General features: G+C 52.5%; 1 protein-coding gene across 1 annotated transcript; it reads left to right on the top strand.

The window, feature by feature from the left end:
* Positions 1-825: 825 nt before the first annotated feature.
* SSU72 (SSU72 homolog, RNA polymerase II CTD phosphatase) lies at positions 826-25,420 on the top strand. Its single transcript, XM_040264151.1, has 5 exons — positions 826-1,201; positions 10,568-10,711; positions 22,660-22,799; positions 23,563-23,681; positions 24,909-25,420. Exons 1-5 carry the CDS (start codon positions 1,023-1,025, stop codon positions 25,008-25,010), a joined length of 684 nt encoding a protein of 227 aa, XP_040120085.1. The 5' UTR covers positions 826-1,022; the 3' UTR covers positions 25,011-25,420.
* The last annotated feature ends 713 nt before the right edge of the window (positions 25,421-26,133 follow it).

Raw genomic sequence — 26,133 nt, 5'->3', positions numbered from 1 at the left:
CCACCCCTTCACATCCTCCTTTCTCATCACTTCTGGATCCATAGTGGAGCATCGCCATTCCCTTACCCATCCCTTTGTTGCGCATAACATTGCAAAACATCAACTCAGAGGCCACTCCAAGCGGCTGGAGAACAATAAAACCGAGTTGACTAGTTTCACCGTCATATCATGACCCCAAACCTCTGGTCCGCACTGCGTGCGTGCTCAGTCACCTCCGACTCTTGGCGATCCCATGGACTGTAGCCCTCCAGGTTCCTCTGTCCGTCGAATTTTTCCAGGCAAGAATACTGGAGTGGGTTGCCATTTTCTACTCCAAGGGACATTCCCCACTCAGGATCGAGCCCGCCTCTCCGGCACTGGCAGGCAGATTCTTAACGACTGTGCCAGTGCCTCCAAACAAACCCAAGGATTTAAGTCAATTTGCTCTCCCAACACAGGAGGTCTCCTCACACTTCCTACGTCTCATTTCTAATTGTCTTTGCAAATACTTTCACAACTTCACTTAAATGTCAAACTTTGCAGGGTTTTCAGAGGACACCCACGCGCTGGTGTTGCGAGAGGCTAGTAAGAGGCTGGGGCAGTCATCCAAGAAGGGGCGCGGGGCTCGGCCTAGAGCGGTGGAGGCACGGCGGCAGGCGTGAAAACAACCGGGGCCGACTTGACGCTAAGGAGGGAAGCCGGAGGAGACCTGCAACCTTCAACGTACGTCCCAATTGCCGCGGCGCCTCGTACGTCACTCCCGGCGACTGCGAGGGCGCTCGTGACGTCACTTTTGCCTGCGCGACGCCTCGCGCGTCAGTCCCGGCGACGGCGGCTTGCGACGTCAGGACGCCAGTTCGAGGCGCCGGACAGAGTGCAGGCCCTGGCCCTGACGCTCGAAGGCCAGCCAGCGGAGGGTGGAGCCTCCCTCGGTCCGCGGCCCAGCAGTCGGGGGCGGTGTGGGGAGTCTGCCTGGACGCCGCACATACGCCCCCGCCGCGCGTCCTGACGCGCTACGTCGCCGGCGCCCCCGCTTCCGCGTCATGACTTCCGGGCGTGGAGGCCGCCATCTTGCTCGTGCGGAAGCGGCGCGGCTGGGTGGGAGTCCCGAAGCGGGAGTCGCAGACTGTGCGGCTGCCGCCATGCCGTCGTCGCCACTGCGGGTGGCGGTGGTGTGCTCGAGCAACCAGAACCGGAGCATGGAGGCGCACAACATCCTCAGGTAGTTGGGGCCTCCGCCCTGGCCCAGCGCGCCCCACGGACGCCGGCCGACTGGCCGTCCTTCCGGCCCCGGCCCGTGATGGGCAGTCCCGGTTCCTAGTCGCGGACCTAGCCGGCCCGTGCTGGGCAGTCCCGATTCCTGGCCCGTGTTGGGTGGTGGCGGCCGCAGTTGCTGGCCCCGGCCCTCCCCGGTCCATGCTGGGCGGCGGCCCCGGATCTTGGGCTCGGACTGACTCGTGCCGGGCAATCCTGGCTCCCGACCCGTGCTGGGTGGCGCCGGTTACCAACCCCGGTTCTCCCCGACCGGTGCTGGGCATCCCGGGTTCCCAGGCGGGCGGTACTCGGCGGCTCCCGAAGGACGGCCGAGAGGCCGCGCCGCGTCCGGGCTCATTGCCTCCGGGGCCGTGTGCTGCGAGGACTCGAGAAAGCTCGGTTCGTCTGGTTTCCCGTGTATGTGCCTAGTGTCAGGAAAAATTAAGAATGTGAGCCGAAATGTTTCCGGATCACGGGAACCTCGAAAGCTGCTAGTAAACCTGAAAGGCTTATGCTGTTCATGTCTCCTTAGTACTCACATCTGTATCTGAAAACAGTGATCTCCTTTAAATGCTCTGCAGTGAGGTGGTAAGTTTCAAGCCGAAGCTTAGGGTCCACGAGAGGACAGGCCGGCTCTGTCCAGGGCGTGTCGCCTTGTATCAAACGTGGAAAACTTTGCACAACAGAACCTCAGGATAGAACAAGTCGTTAAAAACACGGAAGTGGCCTGTTTTAACTTAATGCATTTGTGTGTTTACTCCTGTTTACATATTTCAAGTCTCATGCAAAGAATTCCTTTCTCCTTTGGAAAATCTCCAGTCGACAATTTCTGAACCACACGTGAATTTCGTTTCACTCTTTTAGTTTATATTTCAGTGGTAACTCCTTTTTGCGACTCTGTTGTGTACATTTAATAAAAGTTTATTCCCATTTGATAGTTTTTTTTCGTTCAAAAGCACTTCACAGAATGTGAGATTGATCCCTTGTGTTACAGTTAAAAGTTAGGTGTACATGTCATCTTTGATAGTAAAATAAAGTTGAAATTGCTTTTTCTCTCGAAGTTTGCTTACTTGGACATTAAAGGGCAACCATGCCTCGCTTCCCCTACCGCCGCAGTCAGCTTTGACTCTCCCAGTGAAATCAGAGTTTTCTTGCACCCCTCATTCTTTATGAAGCTGGACATACCAGGTGTCCATGATCTGCTAGTTAGGAGTTAAATTCTTCCCTAAGATCTATCACACTATCTACAGTATTCAGTTAATGTGTTTTTTTTGGTCGAGTGTGGTATGCTTGGAACCAAATGAATTTATGTGGAATTTGTTTCTAAAGTAGAATTTTTTAAATTAAAGTTGTTTTAAAATTTGGAAAGTCTGAGGATTACAGTGTGCTTGATCTGATTCCCAAACTGCATATATCTGTTCAAAGTCACTAAAATATTTTAGTGGTAAATATAAAGAAAAGACTGCAGAGTTCACATTCCTGGAAAATTATTCAAGGAAAATGAAATTTAATATCTTCAGTTAGAATAACAAGTGACCTGGAGACCACCTCATTCTGCTGACTCTGGCTGGTTCTGGATTCTTTGTTTTAAGCTCTTCTCTGCATAACAAAGTTGAGATGGAATCTTACAAAAGGAGGTGTTTTTAAATTTCCTCTAGCAAATTTGTTCAATCATTTCTAAAGTTTTGCCTATCTAATAGTCCTCATTCACTGCAAATTTGAAGTAGATGGTATAGCCTTGGTACTCCTGTGGAAAGGAGGGTGGAGAAGAGCCCCTGCAGATAATCACCAAGTAGGAATGCTTGTGTACTTTTAGCCATTTTACTGTCTTTCAAATTTACTCACGAATGAGGGCCAAAGGAGGTAAGTTCAGAGTACCATGCATTATTTACCTCATGATTGTGAAGTTGTTAGGAATGAATCTTAATTCCTAAGATGTTTATATCTGCGGGACTGTCTTCCTTTTTAAAATAATAGTGTTTGCATATTGCAAAATGTCCTTGCTGTAGAAGATGGAGAAGATAAGAATCACTTGAAGTACTGTTTCAGTGTACATCCTCCTTTCTGGATGTTTTCTGTATACACATACACACACTTAAGAGAGATCAAAATACTGTTCTGTAATCTCTCCACAGGATGTGAATGTAGTTTGATTTCAGTGTTCATTTCTGCTTTTATTTTAGTATATTGGATTTAAACATCTGTTCAGATTGAGTAATGGCAGTGGTTTCAAAACTGAGTACACAAGCAATCCTGTGCAGTAGTCACTTTGGTAATCATCCCTAGTGACAGACGTGGGGTGGTTTCTCAGTTTCATAATGTCCAAATCCTTGTGCCATTCATGTCTCTTTGTACACTTTTCTAGTTATTTCCTTGCCATAAATTGCTGGAGGTAGAATTGCAGAGTCAAAAGGTAGGCATATTTTACATTTTCATACATTCTGCCAGACTGCTTTCCAGAAAAGTGCCTATTTACAGAACTCCCATTTCCTCATAATATGGACATTATTTACATCTTTTCTTGCTTCTGGGGCAAAATAAGAACCTTGCCTTTCCTTTAGTTTTAAAATTGCTATTGAGATTGAACAAATTTTCATGTCATTTTTCACTTTTGAAACTAATTTATGATAATCTCCATTTGGATAATTTACAAGGTTTAATAGCATCTTTAAGTAATGTATATGATGATTTTTGTTACAAGTAGGACAGTTTATAGAAGATGCAGAGGCATGAGACATAGGCCTTAAAGATGATTGAGAAAAGTATTTAATGATGATATGATAAGGGACTTCCCTGGTGCAGCAGTGGTTAAGATTCCACACTTCCAGTGCAGGGGTCACAGGTTCGATTCCTGGTCAGGGAACTAAGGTCCTGCTGCCTTGGCGTGGCCAACAAAAAAGTATGATAGTGAAAACAGGAAAATTGCATTTTCAGTTGGAAAACTTTGAAATGAACTGTCAAAGGGAATGTAGGTTTTTTAAGGCTACTCCGGGTCTTAGTTGCAGCATATGGGATCTAGTTCCTTGACCAGCCATCAGCCCCGGCCCCCTGCATCAGGAACATGGAATCTTAACTGTCAGACCAAACAAATGTAGTTAGTGGAATATGCATGCTAGATTGTTTATTACTGAAATCCAGTTTTTTTGCCCTGTTGAAAATCAGCTCAGGCTGTATTTTTCTAACAAGTTGAATACAAGTGTTAACAAAGGTTGGCATTTTCTAGAGGTAGTCATAATTTCCCTAGGGTAATCGTTTTTTATCTTTTGAGACTAAATTGTTTGAAATACTAGTCCTGGGAATCCTTTAGGTTTTTAAAAGGAGTGTAGGAAGATTGTTTCTACAGAGCCTCCTATTCTTTGTACTCTGCAGATTAAGATGTCCCTTTGGTGCCAATTAAATTACTTTTTTCGTTCCAAACTATCTCTGGATGTTAAGGGGCATGTTGATTTTTGGAAGCTATATTTTTAATTGTAGTAATTCAAAGCAAATTTTAAAGAAAGATTTGTATAACTTCCTGAAGTGAATTCTCAGTCTGTTTTCAGTCGTAACTTCCTGAGTAGTGTGATTTGGGGAAGGTAAGCAGACAGGCTTCAAATGTGGAAGAAAGAAGTTTAGAGTCATCTCTTGAGCCCCTCTGTGCCAGGTACTTTACAAATGCGTATATCATTTCATTCTCACAACTCTTAAGATGTTCACACTGACACAGGTGAGGAGATAAGACCCAGAGCCAGAAGCCCCAGCTGGTGAGTAACAGCAAGGCTCTGGAAACAGGGCTCCAGTCCTGATGGACAAGTAACACCTGATGGGCTGGAGAAGGATCCAGATCCAGGGTGTGGGGAATGCAGCAGGCAGCTGAGGCCTTGTGATTCTCTGATTTGCGGTGGGGCTCTCAAGTCTCAGTGTCCTCAGTGGAGCATGTGGACCCCAGCCACAGTGGGATGGAGGTGCTCAGACCTCCTCTCCTGGGGTACCTTGGATCTGAACCCTGGGCCACTCGAAACAGCACAGTCCCCATGGTGGTGCTGAACTCTCTCTCGTCTTGTCCTAAACCAGGGAGGGATGGTTAGCTCTGCCCAAGGCCCCTTGGGCTGCATTTTTTATATTTCCTTTCTGGGTACACTTGGCGAAGGTGAACTGGAGACCATTTGGGGAGGTGGAAGGACTTGAAATCATGTCTTTAAGGATGGCAGAAGAGGTGCCTGCAGGGGACGTTTGCCTTCATAGATCTTAAGGGACTTTGCGTTGTCTTTTGCTTTTTGTCTTCAGGGGGCAGAACTAAGACCAGGAAGAAGGTAGATTTCTGTTTGGATCTGAACATTGAGATGAAACTGGGTAGACAAAGCATAGTGTCAGCTCCAGCAGCTAAAACATTTTCCCTGCCGTAAGGATCATCACCAACCTTCTGTAGGTGAGAACAGGTCGAGCCCAGAGAAGGAAAGATAGTTGGGCGGGTTCACTATGATAAACAGTGCTTAGCACAGTGTTGGGGCTGGGACGACTCAAGTTATATCTTGAAAGCCTGCTCTGTGCTGGCCCCCACACTGGGGAGGCCAGCAGTGACCAGAAGAGCAAGCTGACCTTCGAAAAGCCAGGGTGGAGGAAGAGCTGGCCTGGAGCAGGGACATCCAAGCAGGAGCTCTCGTGGGGAAAACGATGTATGTTTGTCACAAGCTCTCTGCACAGTGACCTCATGCTGAGAAGCCTCTTGGTTTCTCCTTGACCTTGTGGGATGGTAGGAATAAAATAAATCCTAGAAAACATTTATTCAGAAGTGTTTTGCTAGTGGTGACATCAACCTTCCTGGAATGTTAACATTTCAGGAAGTTGATCTCAGGCTTGCGGCTGTACCACAGTGAAATTGCAGGCAGATGTTGGAAGTGTGATGGTGTGTGAGCAGTTGATTTCTGTTGGGTAAACATGGGGTGGTTGTGTAGCTAGAAACTAGGCTGATTAAGTCATGGATGATTTCATCTGTAGTAAAGGTGACATCATTGTAAGCACATTGTGTCCTTCTTAGAGACAGGTCGTACTTTCAGAAGTTTGGCAGTGGTCTAGGATTTCAGTCTTAGCCAAAATAATGCTTTGAATTAGGTTAATAAGTACACTAGAAAATAGGGAAAATACCATAAGCCATAACCTATGCTGATAATTTGTGTGTTTTCATGATCATTGTTCATTTTAACTTATTATTTTACCTTTAGACATCAGGATTGAACCAATTCTGTTTCCCCAAATTCAGCATTTTCTATGATACTGTAATCTTTTTTTTTTAACTTAACATCTTTGTATCTTAATATTTAACATAATTAAAGTGTATGTCTCTGATAGTGATAGTTTTTTAATACCCTTATAAAAACAAGTTTGATAAAAACTTGTCTGGAAGATTTATTTAACATACAAAATAATTGGCCCTTAAAGCTTTTTGGTTGTCAGGAATACTTTTATAGCGCTCAGTCCTTTTATGTAAGAAACACATTGTCACTGTGCACAGTCACACACGATGGGCCTGTGTTGTCAGCTGCATGAGCTTAGGAGAGAGCACTTCTGTTGCTAACTAGCCTTTTTGCCACTTTGAACATTTTTGGGGGGAAGAACTGCCACTTTGAACATTTTGTTGGGGGAAGAACAGCCGAATTTCTTTTTTTGTGTGTGTGGTTTAAATTCTGCCAGTGAATTCCTCTTTTGGGGGGTTTCACTGTATTTTTAAATATGTTTGGGTAACTAACTGTTCAGGCAGCTGGGGAGGCAGTGAGGAGAGGGCACAGCTGCACACCCCTGCCCCCAACTGGCCGGATAGTTTCTAATGGGGAGAGGGTCACCTAGCCTTTCAGGCACCAGCTGGCATCCTCTGAGACCCTGGTAAGGGTCAGCCAACTGAAAGATTAGTCCAGGTTATCTTTGGGTTAGTTTACTTTTAGCATATGGACAGTGTTTCCTTTGGGCCCTAACTCCAACCTCAGACTCCCCTGTGATAGGAGAGGAGGAGAGGAGATGACCCACCCAGGCAGCTCAGACTTGCTGCCCCAGCAGTAACAGGGTGGTTGGGCACAAGAGACCCTGTGCTGGGGCCTCTGCATCTCCTGGAAACCCTGTGGGCAGCTTTTCAGTGGCCGCCCTGCCCTGCCTCGACCTGACACATCCTGGGGTCCTATTTGGGGTCTGCATTATAGGGTACAGTGTGTGTCGGGGCCCCCAGGGCACCCTGTTTTCCACTCTGCTGTCACCCCTGTGCCACGACTTTGCTGTCCCTGTGCTTCCTGCCACCTGGGTCCTGGAGGGTCCCTTTATGCCATGCTCCCAGAGTATCTGAGGAGGGGGTTTTGGTCTCTTGATCGCTGCTGAATCCCGGCACATAGCAAGCTCCAAAAAATACTCCTGGATCAAGGTGTTATGACAGACCTACTGCCAGTAGAAATGGTGATTGTTTTCCTTAAAACCTCAGCCATTGGGGTTTTAATAATCTGTGTGCTTCTGCTGGGCTAAATTAAGGTTTGTTCACTGTATTTCATTAATGTGTTCACCTGGACCCGTTTTAACAAATTTGAACTTAGATTTAAGAGTTGTGTTAGTCGCTCAGTCGTGTCTTGACTCTTTGCAACTCTATGAGCCCGCCAGGCTACTCTGTCCATGGAATTCTCCAGGCAAGAACACTGAAGTGGGTTGCCATGCCCTCCTTCAGGGGATCTTCCAGACCCAGGAATCAAACCCAGGTCTCCTGAATTGCAGGCAGACTCTTTACCATCTGAGCCACGCTTCAGGATGGAATAAGTTCTTTAATAACACATAAATATTTCAAAAGAATGACCACAAGGAAATGACTAGGATATAGAGTTTTTTTGTTTTTTTTTTTTAAGAGTGATGGAGGAGCTGTGTCTAAGTGAATCTTTCATGTACCTTTGTTGGGAAACGTTTTATTTCTCCCATTGTTCCCCAGAATGATTTTGGGACCCCTTTTGGAGCCGACTTCATAGATAGCTAGCTGAGAGAAGTGGGCTCAACCGTGATTTCTTACTCTGACCTCACAGGCACTCTCCCATAATTAATTTATCATTATTTGGTCTCAGATGACGTGTTTGAAAGAATCAGGGCTGCCACCAAAGGACAGACCTTTCTCCCCAGATCCTGTGCACACCTGTGTGGCTTTGGGACAGACCCAGGGTGGTCCTAGATGGTTGTCCAACAGCTGTGCTCACACAGCCCCCCAGCTTGTTTCCTGATCGTGTCACACCTTAGGCTCTCTCTTTGGGAACTGGAGTCAGCCCCGGGTCCCTGGGGACTGTGTTTCTGTGGGTACATGTTTTCTTACAGCACACATCCCTCCCTGGTGGGCCTGTTCCCTCCAGGGTATTTCCGGGATGGGGAGAGGTGGCTCTGTGAGGATAAGGTGATTGATTTGGGCAGTTCTTGTGGAGTAGCACCCATCGTGAAGCCAGCGAGACCAGCATGGCCCCTGCTGTGTGTTTCTGTGGGACATGGCTGTGACCCATCTCTGTCACCATCTTGGGAGGGAGTGGCCCCTGGGCTGTTGTCAGGGGGACCTTCATCCCTAGCTTGTTGGTGCTCTGACAGAAAACATTTCTTCTGTTGTGCATTCGTGACCTGACAAGGAAACGGGTTCAGACTCTGGTGCCACACGGTCTGCAGGCATCTGCTGGGGCCCATTGCACTCCAGCCACCCTTCTTTAAGGTCCATTTACATCCCAAGTGGCCATGGCCCCGTACGCTTCTCAGTCATCTCTGCTGTCGTTCATGTTCTCCATCATGGGCAACGTCCAGGGCTTGGGTAGGGCTCAGCTTGGGCCTTCTAGGGGTGGAAGGAGAGGGCTCGGCTTTTACCAACCTCAGAGAGCTCAGGCGAGGTATTTGACACAAACCCGGTAAGATGCTTTTAAAACGTATGCCTGTGATGCTCTGTGGTACCAAGCATGGTGGCTGCGCTCCTGGACCTTTCATCTGCACAGTGGCACCCCTGAGTGACCTGCAGGTCCTTCCTGCTTTTCTGGGAGAACAGTGACTAAACTGGGCTTCTGGAACTGCTGTGTCTAGTGGGAGGGACCGTGGGTCTCGCCCCATGGGCACCACAGCCCAGTGAGGTTTTCCTCCTCCATCCACCTTTCAGCAGAGAGTGACTGGCAGGGATGCCCACATGGTGGGGGAGGGGCCGCAGACTGGCACTTCTCTGGGTGCTGGGCCTCGAGTGTCCAGATGCACTGGCTCTTCTGTGGGCCTCCCATTGTGATGACCAAAAATCCCTCCAGAAGCAGCCAGACCCCTGAGTTACAATAAAATGTACAAAAAAGCTTGAGACACTGAGAGGTGGCTGCAGAGCCCACAGCACCGTGAAGAGGACATCAGCGCTGCCTGTCCTGGGGTCGGCTACCAAGTCGGTGGGCAGGGACGCATCCACACGGACATGCAGCGGTGTGTGAACACAAGATTAGGGTGAGCAGGCTATTTCACACAAACACTTTGAGCACTCCCAGCCTGTGAGTTTGAGAGGACACGAGGTCTGCAGCAGAGCCCCCAGAGTGAGGACAGCCACGGGGCCACGTGGGTGCCATGTGCGACTTGTGGGTGCTGCCTGCCTGACCATTTATCAGGAGATACTCAGCCTTCCCCTTGTCTTCAGGCCTCACAGGCATTGCCTTGAGGCAAGAGGCCATTGTGGGGGTGCTTCTCCTGCCCTGGGGGCTCTGGGGCCTCTGTCTAGGTCCTGGGAAACCAGCATCAGGGCAGCTGGGAACCTGGGCAAACAATTTCCTTTTAAGAGTCGCGCGACGGTCAGACGGCAGGGTTTTCTAGGTGAATCTTCACTCTACTGTGTGTCTGTCCTTGGCTTTCACAGATAGCCGCCTCATTCCCCGGCATTCACTGATTCTTTGTCTTCCTGGATTGGCTTCATCTAGCTTGTGTAATGTGCTGCAGGATTTTTTAAAGATTTGAGTATAAAATACTTAAAAATGGAGAGACTTCCCTGGTGGTCCAGTGGCTGAGACTTCACCTTCCAATGCAGGGGATGCGTGTTCAGTCCCTGGTCAGGGGAGCTTAGATCCCACATGCCTCATGGCCAAGAATCCAAAACAAAACAGAAATGATAATGTAGCAAAATCAATGAAGATTTTTTTCTTTTTTTTTTTTACAATTCTGTATTGGTTTTGCCATACATTGACATGAAATGAAGATTTTAAAAATGGTTCACATCAAAAAAAAAAAAGAACTGAGGAACATGTTCTCTGAAAATGGCAAAATTGTTCGAGTCCATTTCCTATTCCCTTCTAGCATTTTCTGTTTTGTTTAATCCAACTGTGATTCTCTGTCCTTTTGTGTCTTTCAGCAAACGAGGATTCAGTGTCCGGTCCTTTGGAACAGGAACTCACGTGAAGCTTCCAGGACCAGCACCTGACAAACCGAACGTTTATGATTTCAAAACCACATATGACCAGATGTACAACGATCTCCTTAGGAAAGACAAAGAACTGCATCCCAGTGGCTGCCCTTTAACCCCGAGGGCTTGTCTCTGGCACGTGTCACCTGTGGGCACCCCTCAGGGGCACCTGTGAGGCGGGGGATGCGGCGGCCCGTGCGAGGTGTGCGGGGTTACTGGGTTTTTGTCCCTGTGCTTACGGGACAGTCCAGGGGTTGGAGACCACGTGGACACAGTCGGTTAAGGTTCTGGTGCGCTGTTAGAGCAGCTTAGGTGAGGAAGGTGGGAGCCCGAACCCTGTGGCTTCGCGCACTGCAGGTAGGTGTGCGTGCGGGTGTGCCCTGGTCCACAGGGGTGCCTCCCACCCTGGTGGTGGTCTGGAGATCACAAGAGGGCCACGCTGGCTGCAGAGGAAGCGTGTTAGAAACAGGTAATCTGAGAGAACCTCATTGCAGGAAGACACAAAGCAGACTGGGTCTGCTCCCTGAGACTCACCAAGTTCTTGCCCATGTGATCCCAGGCTGCAGATGGTAAGGCCATCCTTGCTGGCTGGGTTTTGACCAGGACCTTCAGGGTCACCCTAGTGCTTTAGATTCCTGGGCTTCCTCGCGTTACCTCAAGCGATGGTGATTCTCGGGGTGGAACCCAGACACGTTCCAAGTGAAGGAGTGTAGATGCCGTGTGGAAAGCTGTCCTCACATTGGCACTCTTGCAGTCTTTTAATAAACTACGAATGTCCTCTGTACACCTGTAAGTTAGTTAGGTGCGAGGGGCCCCAGAGGCCATTTTAGCAAAAGTACTGGACACAGATAGTTGCTGCATGCTCCGTCACAGCACCTGCTCCTTCACAGTTGCAGGGGGAACGTCGGGTGGGAGCATCAGGCCAGAAACAGATGTTTCTTGTCAGTACTTTGGCCAGGCACTGATGCCCGTGTCCAGGACTCGCCCCCTGCACGGTCCCCAGGGCCCCCCAGCGCACCTGCCCCACATCCCCTTTTCAGAAGCCCCAGAACCCACATTAGAAATAATTGGGAGCACTTCCGGGGAGCTACCAGGTGTGTCCTGGCCTCTATGGTGGTGACGGGCTCTAGTAGAGACTCTTCCCTGAGGTCTGAGCGGTGAGAGCTGCCCTGGCCTTGCCCAGAGGTGTCTGCCATGGCTGCTCCCCAGGGCAGAGCTGGGAGCCTCACTCCACGCGTTTGGTACTTGCACCGCAAACACTCCCTGTTGATAGCTTATTTTGAGACTTTGTTTTTGGAGATTATTAGCACCATGCATATTTTAGAAGCTCTTAAACTCAGCAAGATAAATGAAACAGGTAATAGTGCACTTGTTGTGCTCCCTTCGTCACTGTCCCTCAGGTTATCTCACATCAGAGCTCTTTCTGGGAAGAAGCATTCACACACAAGACCAAATCTGGAGGTGTCGTGTGTGTGCCCCTGGTGGCTTGAGACGAAGGGGCAGGGCCCAGCCTCTGAGTGTTCAGATGCTCCTCCAGGGCAACGGCACAGGCCTGTGCCCCCGGGAGTGTCCAGGGGTTGGCTGGCCTTGCTGTCGGCAGTCACACCCTTTGCCCTGTCGGCACCCTCATGAGGCTCTGGCTTCACTTGGGTGGGATTTCTGCCATCTAGCTGGGGTGGGAAGGGGCAAGACATGCAGTGCTTGACTCTTCCTGAGTCATCCTTTGGCCTTTAAAGGAGGAGTGTGGGGGATCTAGGGCCTCCATGCATAAAGGGAATGGCAGAATTAGGATCTGCTGACTTGGGCAGGTTGGTGATCACAATTGGGACTGGGAGCCCCATGTCCCCACGTGTTTGGGACACAGCAGACTAGCTGAAAACCCAGGACTGTAGCATGAGTGCCAGGGCGGTTGCAGAAGTGGTGGTTCTTGTAATTTGCAATGCAAAGCTAGGAAAATACTGTAAGATATAAACCAACATTCAGTAAATGTTCAAGTTATCGGGAGAAAAAATGCCAGTCATTGGGCAGAGGCAGGAGTTGAGACCAAGGTGCTGGTGGGGACAGAGACAGCCTTGAGGACACTCTGGGCAGGACTGAGGACCCTGTGGTGCTTGAGCCCTCAGTGGTGTTGATTATTTGGCTATAAGTAGAGGTTTTGATTGTGGTTTTCTGTCCACAAACAGGAGTTGGGGGCCTGCCTGCTTCAAGCCCCTGGCACCTGCTGAATGTCGCTCAGCCGGTAGAGCCAGACGCCCTGTGAGGTGTCCTCAGCAGTGCAGGAAGTCTAGGCTCACCTCACCATCCCCGACACGGACGCCTCCAAGGTGGGACCTGTCCTTGACTATAAGGAGGTCCATCCACTTCCAAATGTGTGGGTCCCAGGAGTGTACAACCAGCAGACAGAGAAGGTTCTCACCCAAGAAGCCCCCACAGCCTCTGGCCCACCCCTACCCATCAGGTCATATGACTTGGGTCTGTAGCAGCTGGCTTCTGCCTGACACCTGAGGTTTATACAAGTTGTAGTGGGTACTTGGCTGGCCTTTCTTAAGTGTAAATTCCCCCTTGACCTTAATTTCTTCATTCCCTCTGCCTTGGAGTCCTTTTAAAAACACCCACTGCAAACTTGGTGTTCCATGTGGGGCTTTAATGTAGCTCCAGGCTCAAGTTGGTGGAGGCATCCAGGTTTTTTTCATTTCCTGCCAGAGCCAGTTTCCAGAACTGAACTTCCTCCCTGGCTCCCAACATTGGCTGCGTGGACTCTGTGGCTTAGCCTCAGCCTGCTGGCCACCTTTGGGGAGAGAGAAGTGGTTTTTTGTAAATGTAAGAATGGCCTGCCCGTGACCTAATGAACAGGGTCCATGAGCCCAGTCACTGGAGGGGCCACCCAGAAAGGAGAGTGAGGTGGGGTCCTTGGGGCTCCTTAGAGGGTCATCGTTATGTAAGTTTCAAGTAATTGCTTTGTGAATTATAAAACCACGTGTCTTAGCATGGGAATGTGTGGCTATAAATGCGGTTAATGTGATTTTTAATACGTGTGACCACTTGCTCCCCAAATGGTGAGCTGAGGTGCTGGTGTAACTATAACACGTTCCCAGATCCTGACTTGTCCTGGGAGCTGGAGGCTGCCTGTTTAGCTGTATCTAGCAGACTTGCCTAGTTTATCTTGCGGATCTTTTGTAACTAATTATCTTTGGGTTTTAGATTTTTTTTAACTATTCATTTTCATCTTCTCAGTTTCATTGTTTTTTAGGCCTTAGATTTATGTTTATACTCACTTTTCCACTGTGTACCTTTTGTTCTCTTGGGGTAAAAGATAAAAATAAAGGTGATTTCTAAGATTGTAAATCCCACAGCCTTCAGACCTCCATCCTGGGTTCAAGGTCAGTGGACACGGCAGTTCCGTCCTGTTCCAAGGCCCCTAGGCTTTTCCAGAACCACCTTCTTGCGGTCTCTCAGACTCTTACCGCCTTCTCGTGCTGTGCTCGGGCGGGTGTTCAGGGGTGGCTGCCCAGCTCCCAGCCCTTGCCCTGGAGATGCTCTCTGCGCCTGAAGCCCAGGCTCCCACCGTCGGCGTGTTCGCCTGCCCACCTTGCTCACAGTCCGTGGTTGCTTTCCCTGGCCCCGTACCTGCCTGGACACAAACTCGCCTGTCTGACCCCATCTCATTTCATCCTGGTTGGCAGCTGTGGTCTCAAGTGGTTTTTGAAAATGGTGTCTGTTTAATATGGGAGCATGTTCCTAAGCCAGACACTGGTACCCAGGGAAACTCTGATCCAGTTTTGCTGATACTGAAGCTGTTGGGTTTCAGAAAAGCACTCATGCTTAAAATAAAAACTATGGCCTTAAGATAGATGAGGCCAGAAGAGTAGCTTTCACGTCTGCCAGACGATGCCCCAAGTTGAGTGGCCAGCTGGGTTCCTTCTGAGTGAATACAAAGCCTCAGGCCTGGTCACTGCACCCTGCAGCAGGTGTGTAGACAGTGGGTGACACTGTGGCCTACGCCAGTGTTTTCTCTGCCCGGTGTCCAGGGTGGTGAGGCCATTGCAGACCTCGGCTCCAGACCACCTGCCACTGGCCCTGGGCAGCAGTGGGACAGGCGCTCGGCAGCTCAGCAGCCTTGGGACCTCCCTCCAGGGCCGGCCGGGTGCTCATTGCAGGGTGGCTGCAATCACCCTGATGAATATTTTTTTCAACATGAGCAAGTCCCATGTGACAGCTTGTGCTGAGCGTTCCTCAGGGCATGTTCCAGGAGTGCCCCAGCCATCTTGGACCCTGAGACCATCTCCAGTCTAGAGCCATCTGCTCTTGGCCTTGCTCACACCTATGTGTGGAGGGCAGCCCCTTGACGACTGGTGGGCTGAGTGTGTTCTCATGACGACACACAGCAGCTGCACCACCCCCCAACTGCCACCTGTTCCTGGGGCCCTGGCCTATCCCCAGCCCCTGGGGAAGAAGGGCTGACTCAGCCACAGGAGCTGCAGACGCTCTGCTGCCCCAGCCCCGAGGCCCAAGGGAGACCCTCGTGCTGCTGCTCAGCGCTTTACTGTGAAGAGACTGGGTGCCATGGGGAGAGGGTGCTTCCTGCATCCACAGCAGGTGAGGGGTCATCAGGGCTCTCTGGGGGGAGGGGCGTAGTCAGCCTCTGGTCCTCTCCCAGTGGCACTTAACTTGCATCTGGAGTCTGAACTCCAGGTAGCCTGTGACCAGCGTCGGAGGGCTAACTGGCTGGGAATCCTGGTGAGCTATGACGGGTATGAGGTGGGGGCTGAGTAGGCATCAGCAGTGTGTTCTACCCCGCACCCTGGGGCTGGGCCTGGGCCTGGGCCTGGCTGCAAGGAGCAGGAGGAGAGGGCTGGATGAGCCATGCCGAGGGTGGGCGTGGGTCTGGGCCCCAGCACTGTGTGGACATGGTGGACATGGCTTCCTCTGACCTTGGTGGGGGCAGGGTCTGCTGAGGAAGCCCTGAGCTGGGATGCTGGTGTAGCTGTGTCCACTCCAGCACTGACCCCTCCTCAAGATGATGTGGCCCAGAGGAGAGAGCACACCTGAGGCCTCAGGCCAGAGCTGTTGCCAGCAGGTGCTCCCCCCACCGGCCCCACATCCCCTGTCCACAGGTGAACCTGCACCTTCCCAACGCCATCCTCTGAAGTGAGGGACCTGTCCAGGGTTATCTTTGAAGCACATGTCCACTCCGGGAGCAGGTGGAGGTCGAGGGGTGTCACAGGTGCTCTCGGGGAGGGCCTTTCCCTGGCGTGGAACCTGTATCTCCCTGGCTCATGTTCAGGGACATAGCCACCCTGTCAGGACATGTGCTGTCACCGTGACCCCCAGAAACCTGTTGGGACAGGCTCTGCTGGGCCGCCTTTGGGTTAGGGTCCCGTAGGTACCAGGGGATACGGGCCAGCGCCTCTCCTCCCGTGGCCTCTCAGCTTCTGTCCTGCTCTTGGGGCTCACGGCCCTTCTTCCCTTGGCTGCGGTGTTTCCCAGACACCTCCAGACCCTGGCTGCTACCACAGGTCCCCAAGGGGAGCCCTGCTGGGCATGGGTTGGTTTGCAGTGACCACTGGTGTCTGGGACCAGCCCCCAGCCATCTTATCCAGACAGTTCATTTTCTCATGCCAATTGCATTGTTTCAAGGGCCAAGCTCCACCCTCTCTGAGTGGGCTCAGTTGGGGGCGTCTGGGTCAGGGGCCACCCTGGGCTTTGGGGCTGTTTCTGCCTCAAACAGTAACTGGAGTTTCAGTGAGGGAGGGGGTCATTTTATTTCTCCTTGAACTCACAGTGTTTGGGGCAGATCTCCTGCTCGGCGCTACTGGAGGGTGGGCAGTGGTGGGTGGCCAGAAGAGGCTCCTGGAGTGTCACCACACGCCCATGCCCTCGCCCACTGTACAGCGCTTGGGGTCTCTTCTGTTGTCAAACCATTCTGCATAGAAGTGATTTGATGTTTGCAGAGTTAATTGACCATCTAAGGATTTTTTTCTCAAAAAGTTTTAAAAAATAAGTTAATTATCACTAAAATGCTCCAACCTAGGACTCAAGCTTTCACTTTTGTTTCGAGTTTAATGTTTCTTTGATGTTGCACACAGACAGCTGGGGGACAGGTATGTGTCTATTTAAAACAAAACACTAAGACTAAAGATATATTCCCTATTGTGTTTTTATTTATCCAGCCAATTTGTTTTTTAAAAGTTCTATTTTCTTGAGTTTTTTATCAAATGAACGTAGCCTTTTACCTGATTTGGATAGCCGTCAACCTTATTTAAAAGTCTGCTGAAACCAACTCTGGTCTGATGATATGCTTGTCACCTGGTCCTTTCAGGCTGACTTAAGAGTAAGGCCCTGACCTTTGACCTCATGGATTCTTCTGGTTACACTGAGGGTCACGGTCCTTTTTCTGGTGTCCCAGTTTTGTTTTTAACACCATTTTTTTTTGGTGGGGGGGTCGGTGGGCGGGTGGCAATGTTTCCTTTGAAGAAGAGATATGGTGGTTTCTCACCCCCCCATGCGGAGGTGGCCAGGCGCATGGAGCCCCTCATGCTGTGTCCATCCAGGGAGCGCTGGGGGCAGTGCTGGTTGATCAGACCCCCACCTGCGAGCCCAGGCCAAGTTCCAGGTGTGTGTGTGTGTGTGTGTGTGTGTGTGTCTGTCTGTCTGTCTCCGTGTGTGCAGGGGATGGGGGCAACCATGCCCTGGAGCCCAGGCCTGTGAATAGTGTGGTGCAGCTGCTTAAATGTAGGACATGACTGCAAATGAAAGGTATTTGCTGGTTTCCAGTCCATTCTTTACTGACTTTGGCCCACCCACAGCAGCTGTGCTGCTAAGTTGCAGTTTGGGGAATTGTGGCTGGGTCTCTGCTTCCATCTATCCTGCCCTTTCCCGGCTGCCTGTAGCCCCGCTGGCCCAGGCCCAGTCCCCTCAGGTGGTCCCCTCTGGTCCCTGTGGCCTCCAGCTGTTTGGAGCACTCTCTGTCCAAGAGGTTTGCTTTTCTGATTTTTATCCTTTTTGTACATAATACCTGTGGCACAGATGTAATGGCACAGTTACACTTCCCGTGTGGCCCTGTGCTGTCCTCCGGGGTGTCCTATTTGCAGCACATTCTTTTGAGACACTCACTGTGATCAGAAGTCTTATATCTGGGGACGTGGCTGTTTAACAAGCCTGTGGTTGTCACAAATGGTCCCATAGAGACAGGGTTGGGTCTAGCCTGCCCTCTGGTGGCCAGCACCTGTGCTTCTTGGGTTTGTGCTTTTTTACAGGGCCTTACCAGGCCAGTGGCTTTGACACAAAACCCTAGGGTGGTTGTGACAGCAGATTGTAGGTGGCATGGGGAAGCCATGAGCAAGGGTGGCCCTGTGCAGCCTTGGCACTCATCTGAAGTGAAGGTGGCAAGGTTGTCGCTATGTGATGAGGCTAAAATTTGAGTGAAATGATTGAATTGTTCCCAGATGGGGTGGGAGGCCCATTTCCCTGCTGAGCTGCTCATCCCTCCGTGCCTGGAGGCTTCATGTGCAGGGAGGGGGCTCCTGGCTTCCTCCCTCAGGACTGGAAGGGGTCTGAGGGTAATCTTGACCCTCTTGAATCAGCAGAGGAGAGAGCAAGGCAGCTGACCAGGGCTCCAGACTGCGGGACTTGGAGTTGGGAGGTTACTGTGGGCTTCCAGGGGTGCAAGGTCCTGCTGACCTTCGTGCTATGCTTGGCCTGGTGGGGTTTGCAGAAGCCTCAGCTCTTGCCCAGGGCGTAGCCGGCCAGTTGTCACCTGTCCGGGGCAGCAAGTGCCTGAGCTCCGCAGCTGGGGGCTGGTCCCTGCCTTCGAGTACCTTCCCCAGAAGCATTGGGCCCCTGCCTGAGGGGTTTTGCAGCTTCCGTTCCTGTTGGAATGAGCTCAGAACTGGAACTCAAGTTAGGTAGGAGGATGCCTGAGCCAAGTGTCCTCTGGGGGCACAGCCCACCTGGCAAGCCCAGCCAAAGGATCCGGGTTCACATCCCAAACTCAGCCCTGAAACAGGAGATGACAGGCTCAGCCTGGTGGTGTGCAGGAGCAGAGGTCCTGATGTAGATGGGCCAGGATGTCCTCAGGCTCTGATGGGTTAGTGTCCGGCGCGCAGCTTGAACAAGGGTATCCTCTCTTGGCAAAACTCCCATCATGGTGGTTAGACCGAGACATCCTTTCTTGGTGAAGTTCCTGTCATGGTAGTCAGACGGGCCTGCCCAAGTCACCCCGCCTTCCTGATCCAAGAGCCCCCAGTGCGTGGTCAGAGCTGGGCTCCAGAGCCTGCTTGTGGGGAGTGAATGTGGGTGGTGGTGGACAGTATTGTCCTGAAGCCCCTTTCCAACAGGTGTGGAGCTGCACTGCCCTGGCTCTGCTCCCTCCTTCTCAGGGTTCTGTCTCTTCCCAGAGACCCTGCTTCTCTCCTCAGTGTTCTGAGCTCTGCTTTTCCTGGATTTGTCTCCATCTTGTGTACTGGGCGATATTTGCGGGAATCCAGACTGGACTGTCTCACCTTCTGGGAAGTATTTCCATCCTCAGGGAAGCCAGGCCCTGGCGGGCCTCTGGGCTGAGTGGGGACATGGGGTCTGGGCTCAACTCTTAAACCCATACCCTTCAGGGGGGCATCTGACCCGGACTTGGAGTTCTTCCGGTGTGTTTGCCCTCCCTGGAATCCCTTTGTCTGCCTTGCGCCATCTGGCCTGGGGAGTTCCATGGACATTGGAGACTGGTGGGCTACAGTCCATGGGGTTGCAAAGAGTTGGACACAGCTGAGCAGCTAATGCTTTTTCACTTTGGCTCATCTGCCCCCATCCCCGCCCTCAGCTATCTGCCTTCATGGGCACATCTCTGCTTGGACCCCAGGCTCCTGGCATGGGCTGTGTGCCAGTGCCCTGCTCTGTGTCTACCCGGCCCCTTTGGCTCACCCTCCTGGGCCCTCCTCTGATGGGCACCTCTGCACAGCTGAGTCGACCCCCACCTGCTCCTGGGGAGGCAGGAGCTGCCACGTGCTTGCGGTCCACAGGGTCAGCTGCCTCACACTGCTGAGGGCTCAGTAAGGCCCTGCCGGTGGGTGCCCATCTCTCATGGTTGCCAGGTGGATTGTTGAGGCCCGTTTCTCTGAGAATTGCTGTTGAGGCAAAAATGTTCAACTGAACCTGTTTTGTGAGCTGAGGACACCTGTGTAAGGGCCAGACCTCACTTCTGAAAAGCTACCTTGACCTAGAACAGGCCAGAGGCCCTGGATGTTACAGTCATGAGCAGGTGCGGCTCCCCTAGCAGGCGGCCTTCGGGCCAGCCCATGGTGCCCACGGGTGTGTCTCCAGCTCATTGGTGTGCCTGCCTTTTGCTCTTGAACTTTGGAGATGAGCCACCCTGTGCCTGCTGTGTTCTATTGCACTGTCAGGACAGTCCCTGAGGACCCCATCCTGAACGAGGCGCTCCCCCATGGGGTTGCTTCAGTGACCCATGGTTGTTCATGGAGAAGCTGCTAAAGAGCACATCTCTTCTGACAGTAGGGTGTGTGTCTTTCGATGGCTGAGACCCCCGAGTGTCTCAAAACCATCCTCTGCTTCGCTTGGCAGGAGGCAGACCCTCCTGTCTTCCCCAGGACCGCCCCCCCACGGCCCTGAGATGCCGCAATCACACAGCAAGGGAGGTGCCCCAGCCATCCTTCAGCGGCCCCAGGTGAGAGTAGCTGGGATGCACTGTCTGAAGGCCGAGGGGCTGGGGTGCATGGCCACCACCCCAGGACTGGAGCTGGAGTGGGGGTGGGAGCCTGGACGCTGCGTTCTCTGCCCGCACCCACCGGGGCCTCTGTTCACTTGGATTGGACTTTGGAGCCTCCTTGGACTTCCCTCATATCTCAGTTGGTAAAAAATCCACCTGTAATGTGGGAGACCCGTGTTCGATCCCTGGGTTAGGAAGATCCCCTGGAGAAGGGAAAGGCTACCCACTCCAGTATTCTGGCCTAGAGAATTCCATGGACTGTACAGTCCATGGGGTCGCAAAGAGTCGGACACGACTGAGCAACTTTCACTTTCACTTTCCACACCGTCAAGGGGTTAGTTTCTGACAAGTGTGTGGACTGCAGGGGAGGCCCCAGCCAACTTCCCTTCCTCGAGGAGGCTCCCTGCCGTGGCGGGTCAGCTGGCCCTTGACCTACTGTACTCAGCCCAGCTCACCATTGCACCTGGGCCCAGGGTCACCACTGGCCACCTGAGGATCCATGGGGGTAGTCCTAGGGGCCTAACATGTCCTTCCCACCTGGTTGGACCCCGGATGGGTGGGCCTTCCCTCAGAAGCCAGACCCTAATAAACGCTTCATCTTGGTGGCAGACAACTTACCCTGTCCTGTTCCCCACTTTTCCTGTCCCCCAAGGTGTGAAGCGGGAGTTCAGGTGGGTCCCTGTGAATCCGGTGGTTTGCAGCTTCACCCTCAAGGGCTTCGAGCATATGCTGGCCTTGGTCCTGCCCAGCACGGCCTGGACCCTGCTTCTCAGATATTTGCTGGAGAATAGCCCCAGAGGCCACCATTACCCCTCTCCTGTTGCACTGACCAGGGAGCGAGTGGGTTTGATCTCTCAACTCAGCCCTTGCTCCTTAGTTACATCACCTGAATTTCGTCTGTTGGGTCATCTCTGTGAATACCTGAGGGTCGAGGAAAGGAGGAGGAGCTTTGCAGGGCTGCTGGGAACCTTGATGAGCAGTTTCCTGAGTGCCTGGTGGCCTTCTTGTAGCTGTCACTGTGACTCTCGGTGTACCCTGAGGCTGGGCTGTCTGGCAGCAGGTCTCAGCCAGCGTGGGGATATAGGCGCCTCCTCCACCAGCCTGCCCCACATAGGGCCTCCCTGGCCCATGTTCCACTGGACATGGTTGCCAGGCTGGCCCATGTTCCCTGGACATGGGTGCCAGGCATCCGAAAGACTGGGTTCTGGGAAGGCCGACTTCGGTGTGACAGCACAGCCATGGCAGGCATCCAGGGACGCAGGCCAGAGTGCGGTGCCACAGTCATTACACTCTTCTAGAAAGCGGCCAGAGCCAAAAACATCCCCCCTGCCCACTAACAGGTATCTTTTCAAATAAAAACTCTACATGTTAAAAGCAGTTTTCACCATCCAGGATGGTAGGAAATGTGGTTTGAGTAATATGAGCTTGTTTAAATAAACTATCTTAATTTAAAATCTGGGAAAGACAGTAAATGTACCACTCAGAGTTCCTAAATCAACTAATCTGTGTCCCTCATTAGAGTGGGTGACATGCTTGTCCCATACTATCCGGAATGGCCCTTAGAGACTACAGGCCCCATCTTTGGAGTGGCAAGCCCTCCCGTGGGGCCAAGGACACAGCCCCATCGGCCTTTGGGTGGGGCCCTGTGTGGATCCCTGGGGAGGCATCTCCAGCTTGGGGCCACCTACTTGGCATAGACCCTGACTGTGGGATCTGTGTGTCCCATCCAAGCTCCGAGGGATCCAGGCCTGGGCCTCCTTGACTCTGCCCTCAGTTAACCCAAGGCTTCTCCCTCCTGGACACAATTCTTGCCACTGACGTGTCCTTTCTTGGGTGGGTTTCTCGATCTCCTCACTGCGGTGACTGAGCCAGACTTGGGTGTCCGTGTGAGCTCAGTCTCTTGGCGAAGGGCTGCGGTTCATCGTGGGCGCTGGCCAAGATGCTGTAGGACAAAAGAAGCCATTAGAGACTTGACTTATGCACTTCCACTGCAGGGGGCAGGGGTTCGATCCGTGATCTGGGGGACACAGAAGAGAAGGCTGTAGACACTTGGTCTGCTTCCTGGAAAGGTGTGGGTCTAAAGGCAGCCTGGTAGGCTGAGGGGCGTGTGTCCAGACACTGAGCTGGGGGCACTCACCCCCACCTGACTTGTCTTTTGCGGGGACTGTAGCACATTCTGCGCGCCAACCCCCTACCCCCACCCTGCACCTGCACCGCCCTGATGCTCCTGCTGGGGAGGTGGCCCTGCCTGGGGTGCTGAGCTGCCTGGGCTATTACACTTAATGACAAGGGTCTTTACTGAAAGTTCCTTAATTCGAGTACTCAGCTATACGCAGAATGGCATTTTACACATGCTGGACAGAAATAAGAGGATCAAGCCCCGGCCAGAAAGGTTCCAGAACTGCAAAGACCTGTTTGACCTGATCCTCACCTGTGAAGAGCGAGTGTACGACCAGGTGGTGGAAGGTGAGCCAGCCCCAGGGCCAGACCCTGCACAGTGGAGCTAACCAAGGCCATGCCCTCCACCCTGCTGTGTTTCCAGTGCTTCTGAGGCAGCCCAGCCCCTGTGGGTGGTCCCTGGTCCTGGCCCAGGGCTGATTAACGATTCCTGGTGTGTCTGTCCCTAGAGGAGAGCATGGCAACCCACTCCAGTACTCTTGCCTGGAGAATCCCATGGATGAAGGAGCCCGGCGGACTACAGTCCATGGGGTCCTAAAGAGTCAGTGTGTCTGTGGGCTCCTGTGAGCAGAGGAAGTTGGGTGAGGCCACAGAGAGGTGGACAAAGGACCCTTGACCTTTGTGGGCCCTGGGAGGGCAGGAGACGGTGGTGGTCTTCTGTGTAATTTTGCTCATAAGGGCAAAACCACCCCTGCTGGTGACAGCATCGTGTGTTAAGGGTCTTAACGCACGGAAAGAGCATGCATGGTGCAGAGGAACTGGGACCTGGTCCTTTGCGAGTGAGGGCATTGTTACTGTCCCCTGCACGGTAGGCTGGTTGGTGTTGGTGAGTGTGACCAAGCTGCTAGGGGTCCCACTTGAGCACAAGCTTTCCTCCCAGCACAGCCGTGTTCAGCATGAGGCTCCGGGGTGGCAGGGAGTGTGCAGCCTGGTTAGATGTCTGATGTGGGTCCTTAATTGTAGTCCCCAGAGGCCAGGGCAGTTGGGTATCACAGACCCTCCTGCGCTCTGATTCTGAGGCCTCTGACTTCCATCCTTCTGTCACGATCAGATCTGAATTCCAGGGAGCAGGAGACCTGCCAGCCCGTGCATGTGATCAACGTGGACATCCAGGACAACCATGAGGAGGCCACGCTGGGGGCGTTCCTCATCTGCGAGCTCTGCCAGTGTGTGAGTATCGGCCTGCCTGGGCCGCCTCCTGCACATCAGGGCTTCAGCAGGAAACTGACGAGCCACTCAGTTCATGTTCAGGTTATTTCCAAAGGTTACAACCCAGAACTGCGGAGGTGCCCACAAGTATGAGGGTCAGCAAGTCGGTTCTGGCTAGAGAATCCCCCTCTGAGCATTTTAGACTGATCAGTCGCAGTGGAGAGCGCCCTACCCAGTGCTGGTTCTATGGACACAGGCCTCCTGCCAGGACTCCAACACCTACTGAAGCTTGGGAGCCCCAGAGATGGTGTTAAAGGGCGCTCATCCTCTTCGTCCTCTGGGCTTATCATTCCAGACATCTGGCCCTCCACAAGTGGCCGTGGACATCCTCCCTTGTGCAGGAAACCTGTAGCTGTGCTTAGAGCCAGACATTTCCTCTTAGTGGTGCAAAAGAACCCATCCAAGGAGAAACTGCTATGCTTTGTCATATCTTCACCCGCCATTTCTGCATTTAAGCCAACTAACTGAGTGATTGGAAAACGAGGAAAACAAGTGGCTTAACCAAGAAGTATAGAGACAGGCAGGTGTGAATGTGTTTGCTGTGTGAGGGCCCCGGCCCCTGCTCTCTTGTTACTGTGTTACTGTGCCCAGCACAACTTCTGTTCCCAGTGTGTCACATGGTCCAGGGTGGCTGCTGAAGCTCCAGCCATTGCACTTATAATCAGGCCATCATACAAGAGAAAGGGCTGAAGGGGATGACACATCCTAGAAATAGCACACATGACACCCACCTGGGTCATGCTTGTGAGAGCTTGCAGAGGAGAGGTAGTGCTTGCAGGCTGAGACTAGGGCACCAAGCTGCCTCGGCCTTAGGCCAGACCCAGGCCACCCGAGGGCTGCCCTTGGTCATGCCTCCTCCCAAGGCAGTGGTTCTCCACCAGGGGCCATCTCACTACGTCTGCACACACAGTGGGCCTCAGCTGGAAGACACTAGTGGCAGCTGGCAGGGTATGCACAGGGTGCTGCCCGACACCCTGCTGTGCACAGGACAGCCTTCGGGCTTCCTTGCAGGAAGACATGGGCAGGTTGGGTCTGCCATTTTTTGGGACAGCACAGCGGCGAATGTCTAAAGTGCATGTTTGCCTGAGCTCTGAGGCTGGCCTCTGGCTGCTGCTGCTCTGTGTCCCTGTCCCTGGCGGGTTCCCCTCACGGGGCAGCAGCTCAAGGTGGGTCTCTTGTCCACTCCAGATCCAGCACACAGAGGACATGGAGAATGAGATCGACGAGCTGCTGCAGGAGTTCGAGGAGAAGAGCGGCAGGACCTTCCTGCACACCGTCTGCTTCTACTGAGCCCCCTGGCGCCCGGCCGCCACCCGCCTGAAGCCATCTTTTTGAACTTCCTTTTGTTAATACTTTTTCCTCCCTGATATTTGTTTTTACCTGTAGGTATTCTGCCGGTGGACGGTAGCAGTACCCAATAAACTGTACATATGAAATGAGAAGATACATGCCAGATCACAAACAATCAAGTTTTTCCCATCTCACTTTCACTTCGGAGTGGGATCTCAATTATGGTTTTTCTAACTGAAAAAGAAAAAAACGGTTGATAGCACATGACCTCCAAGACATCCGCTTCTCACTGAGCATCCCTTTCCCGGCTCCCTTAACTGGCTGGAATGTACAAATCCCTGAATAAAGCAACAGGCTGTACTTTTTGGGAAAGAACCTGCCATTGTCCAATAAATAGATGCTGATGGTCATCTTGGCTTCATCCTGAGTTGCCTGGCTCCCCAGTCAGGGCCCTTGGACAGCAGTCCCAGGAATGTGGGTCACAGGGTGTTCCCTGGCACCATACAGAGGGCTTACCTGTTCATAAGCCCCTGCCCCAGGAGCTGGGACCACTGTCTGGTGAGCCCTCCTGATTTCTGCAGCAGTGGAAAACCTTAAGTCCCTGCAGGAAGCTGGGCAGGGAGTTGGGGGCGGGGGTGGAGGGGGAGTGGTCCTGCGTAGGCAGCGCTGTCCCTGGGCTGCAGATGACAGGTTGGCCCAGGGCCCCCTCCCCAACCCCCAGCATTATGGGGCAGCCAGATCAGGCCTCTGACCTTCCAGGTCGACCCCTAGGGAGAGCTGAAGCTGAGGCTGGCCCTGCCCCCCGCAGCGGGGGATTCTTTGGCCTTTTCTGGCCTCGGTCGTTGAGCCATGTGGCCATGGCTCTGGAGTGATCTAGCTTGTTAGCCGCCCTGTAGCCCCTCCACTAAAGGCAGCCTCTTGCCATAGTGGGCTGGGTGCCGACCAGCCGGTCCGCAGCCCCTCACCCCGCGACCCCGGGTTGCGGGGAGGAGGGGCCTCCAGCTGAGAAGTGGGGAGGAGGAGAGCGGAAGGAAGCCCGGGCCTCTACAGGATAGCCCCGGCGGGTCGGGACGGGACGCGGCCCGCGGTCCCGGGGCTCAGGGCTGGCAGCCAGGGCCGGCCC

Source organism: Oryx dammah, unplaced genomic scaffold (assembly GCF_014754425.2).
Source record: "Oryx dammah isolate SB20612 unplaced genomic scaffold, SCBI_Odam_1.1 HiC_scaffold_21, whole genome shotgun sequence".
Taxonomy (NCBI): Eukaryota; Metazoa; Chordata; class Mammalia; order Artiodactyla; family Bovidae; genus Oryx; species Oryx dammah.
Note: the sequence above shows the minus strand (reverse complement) of the source record. Positions and strands in the feature narration are given on the sequence as shown.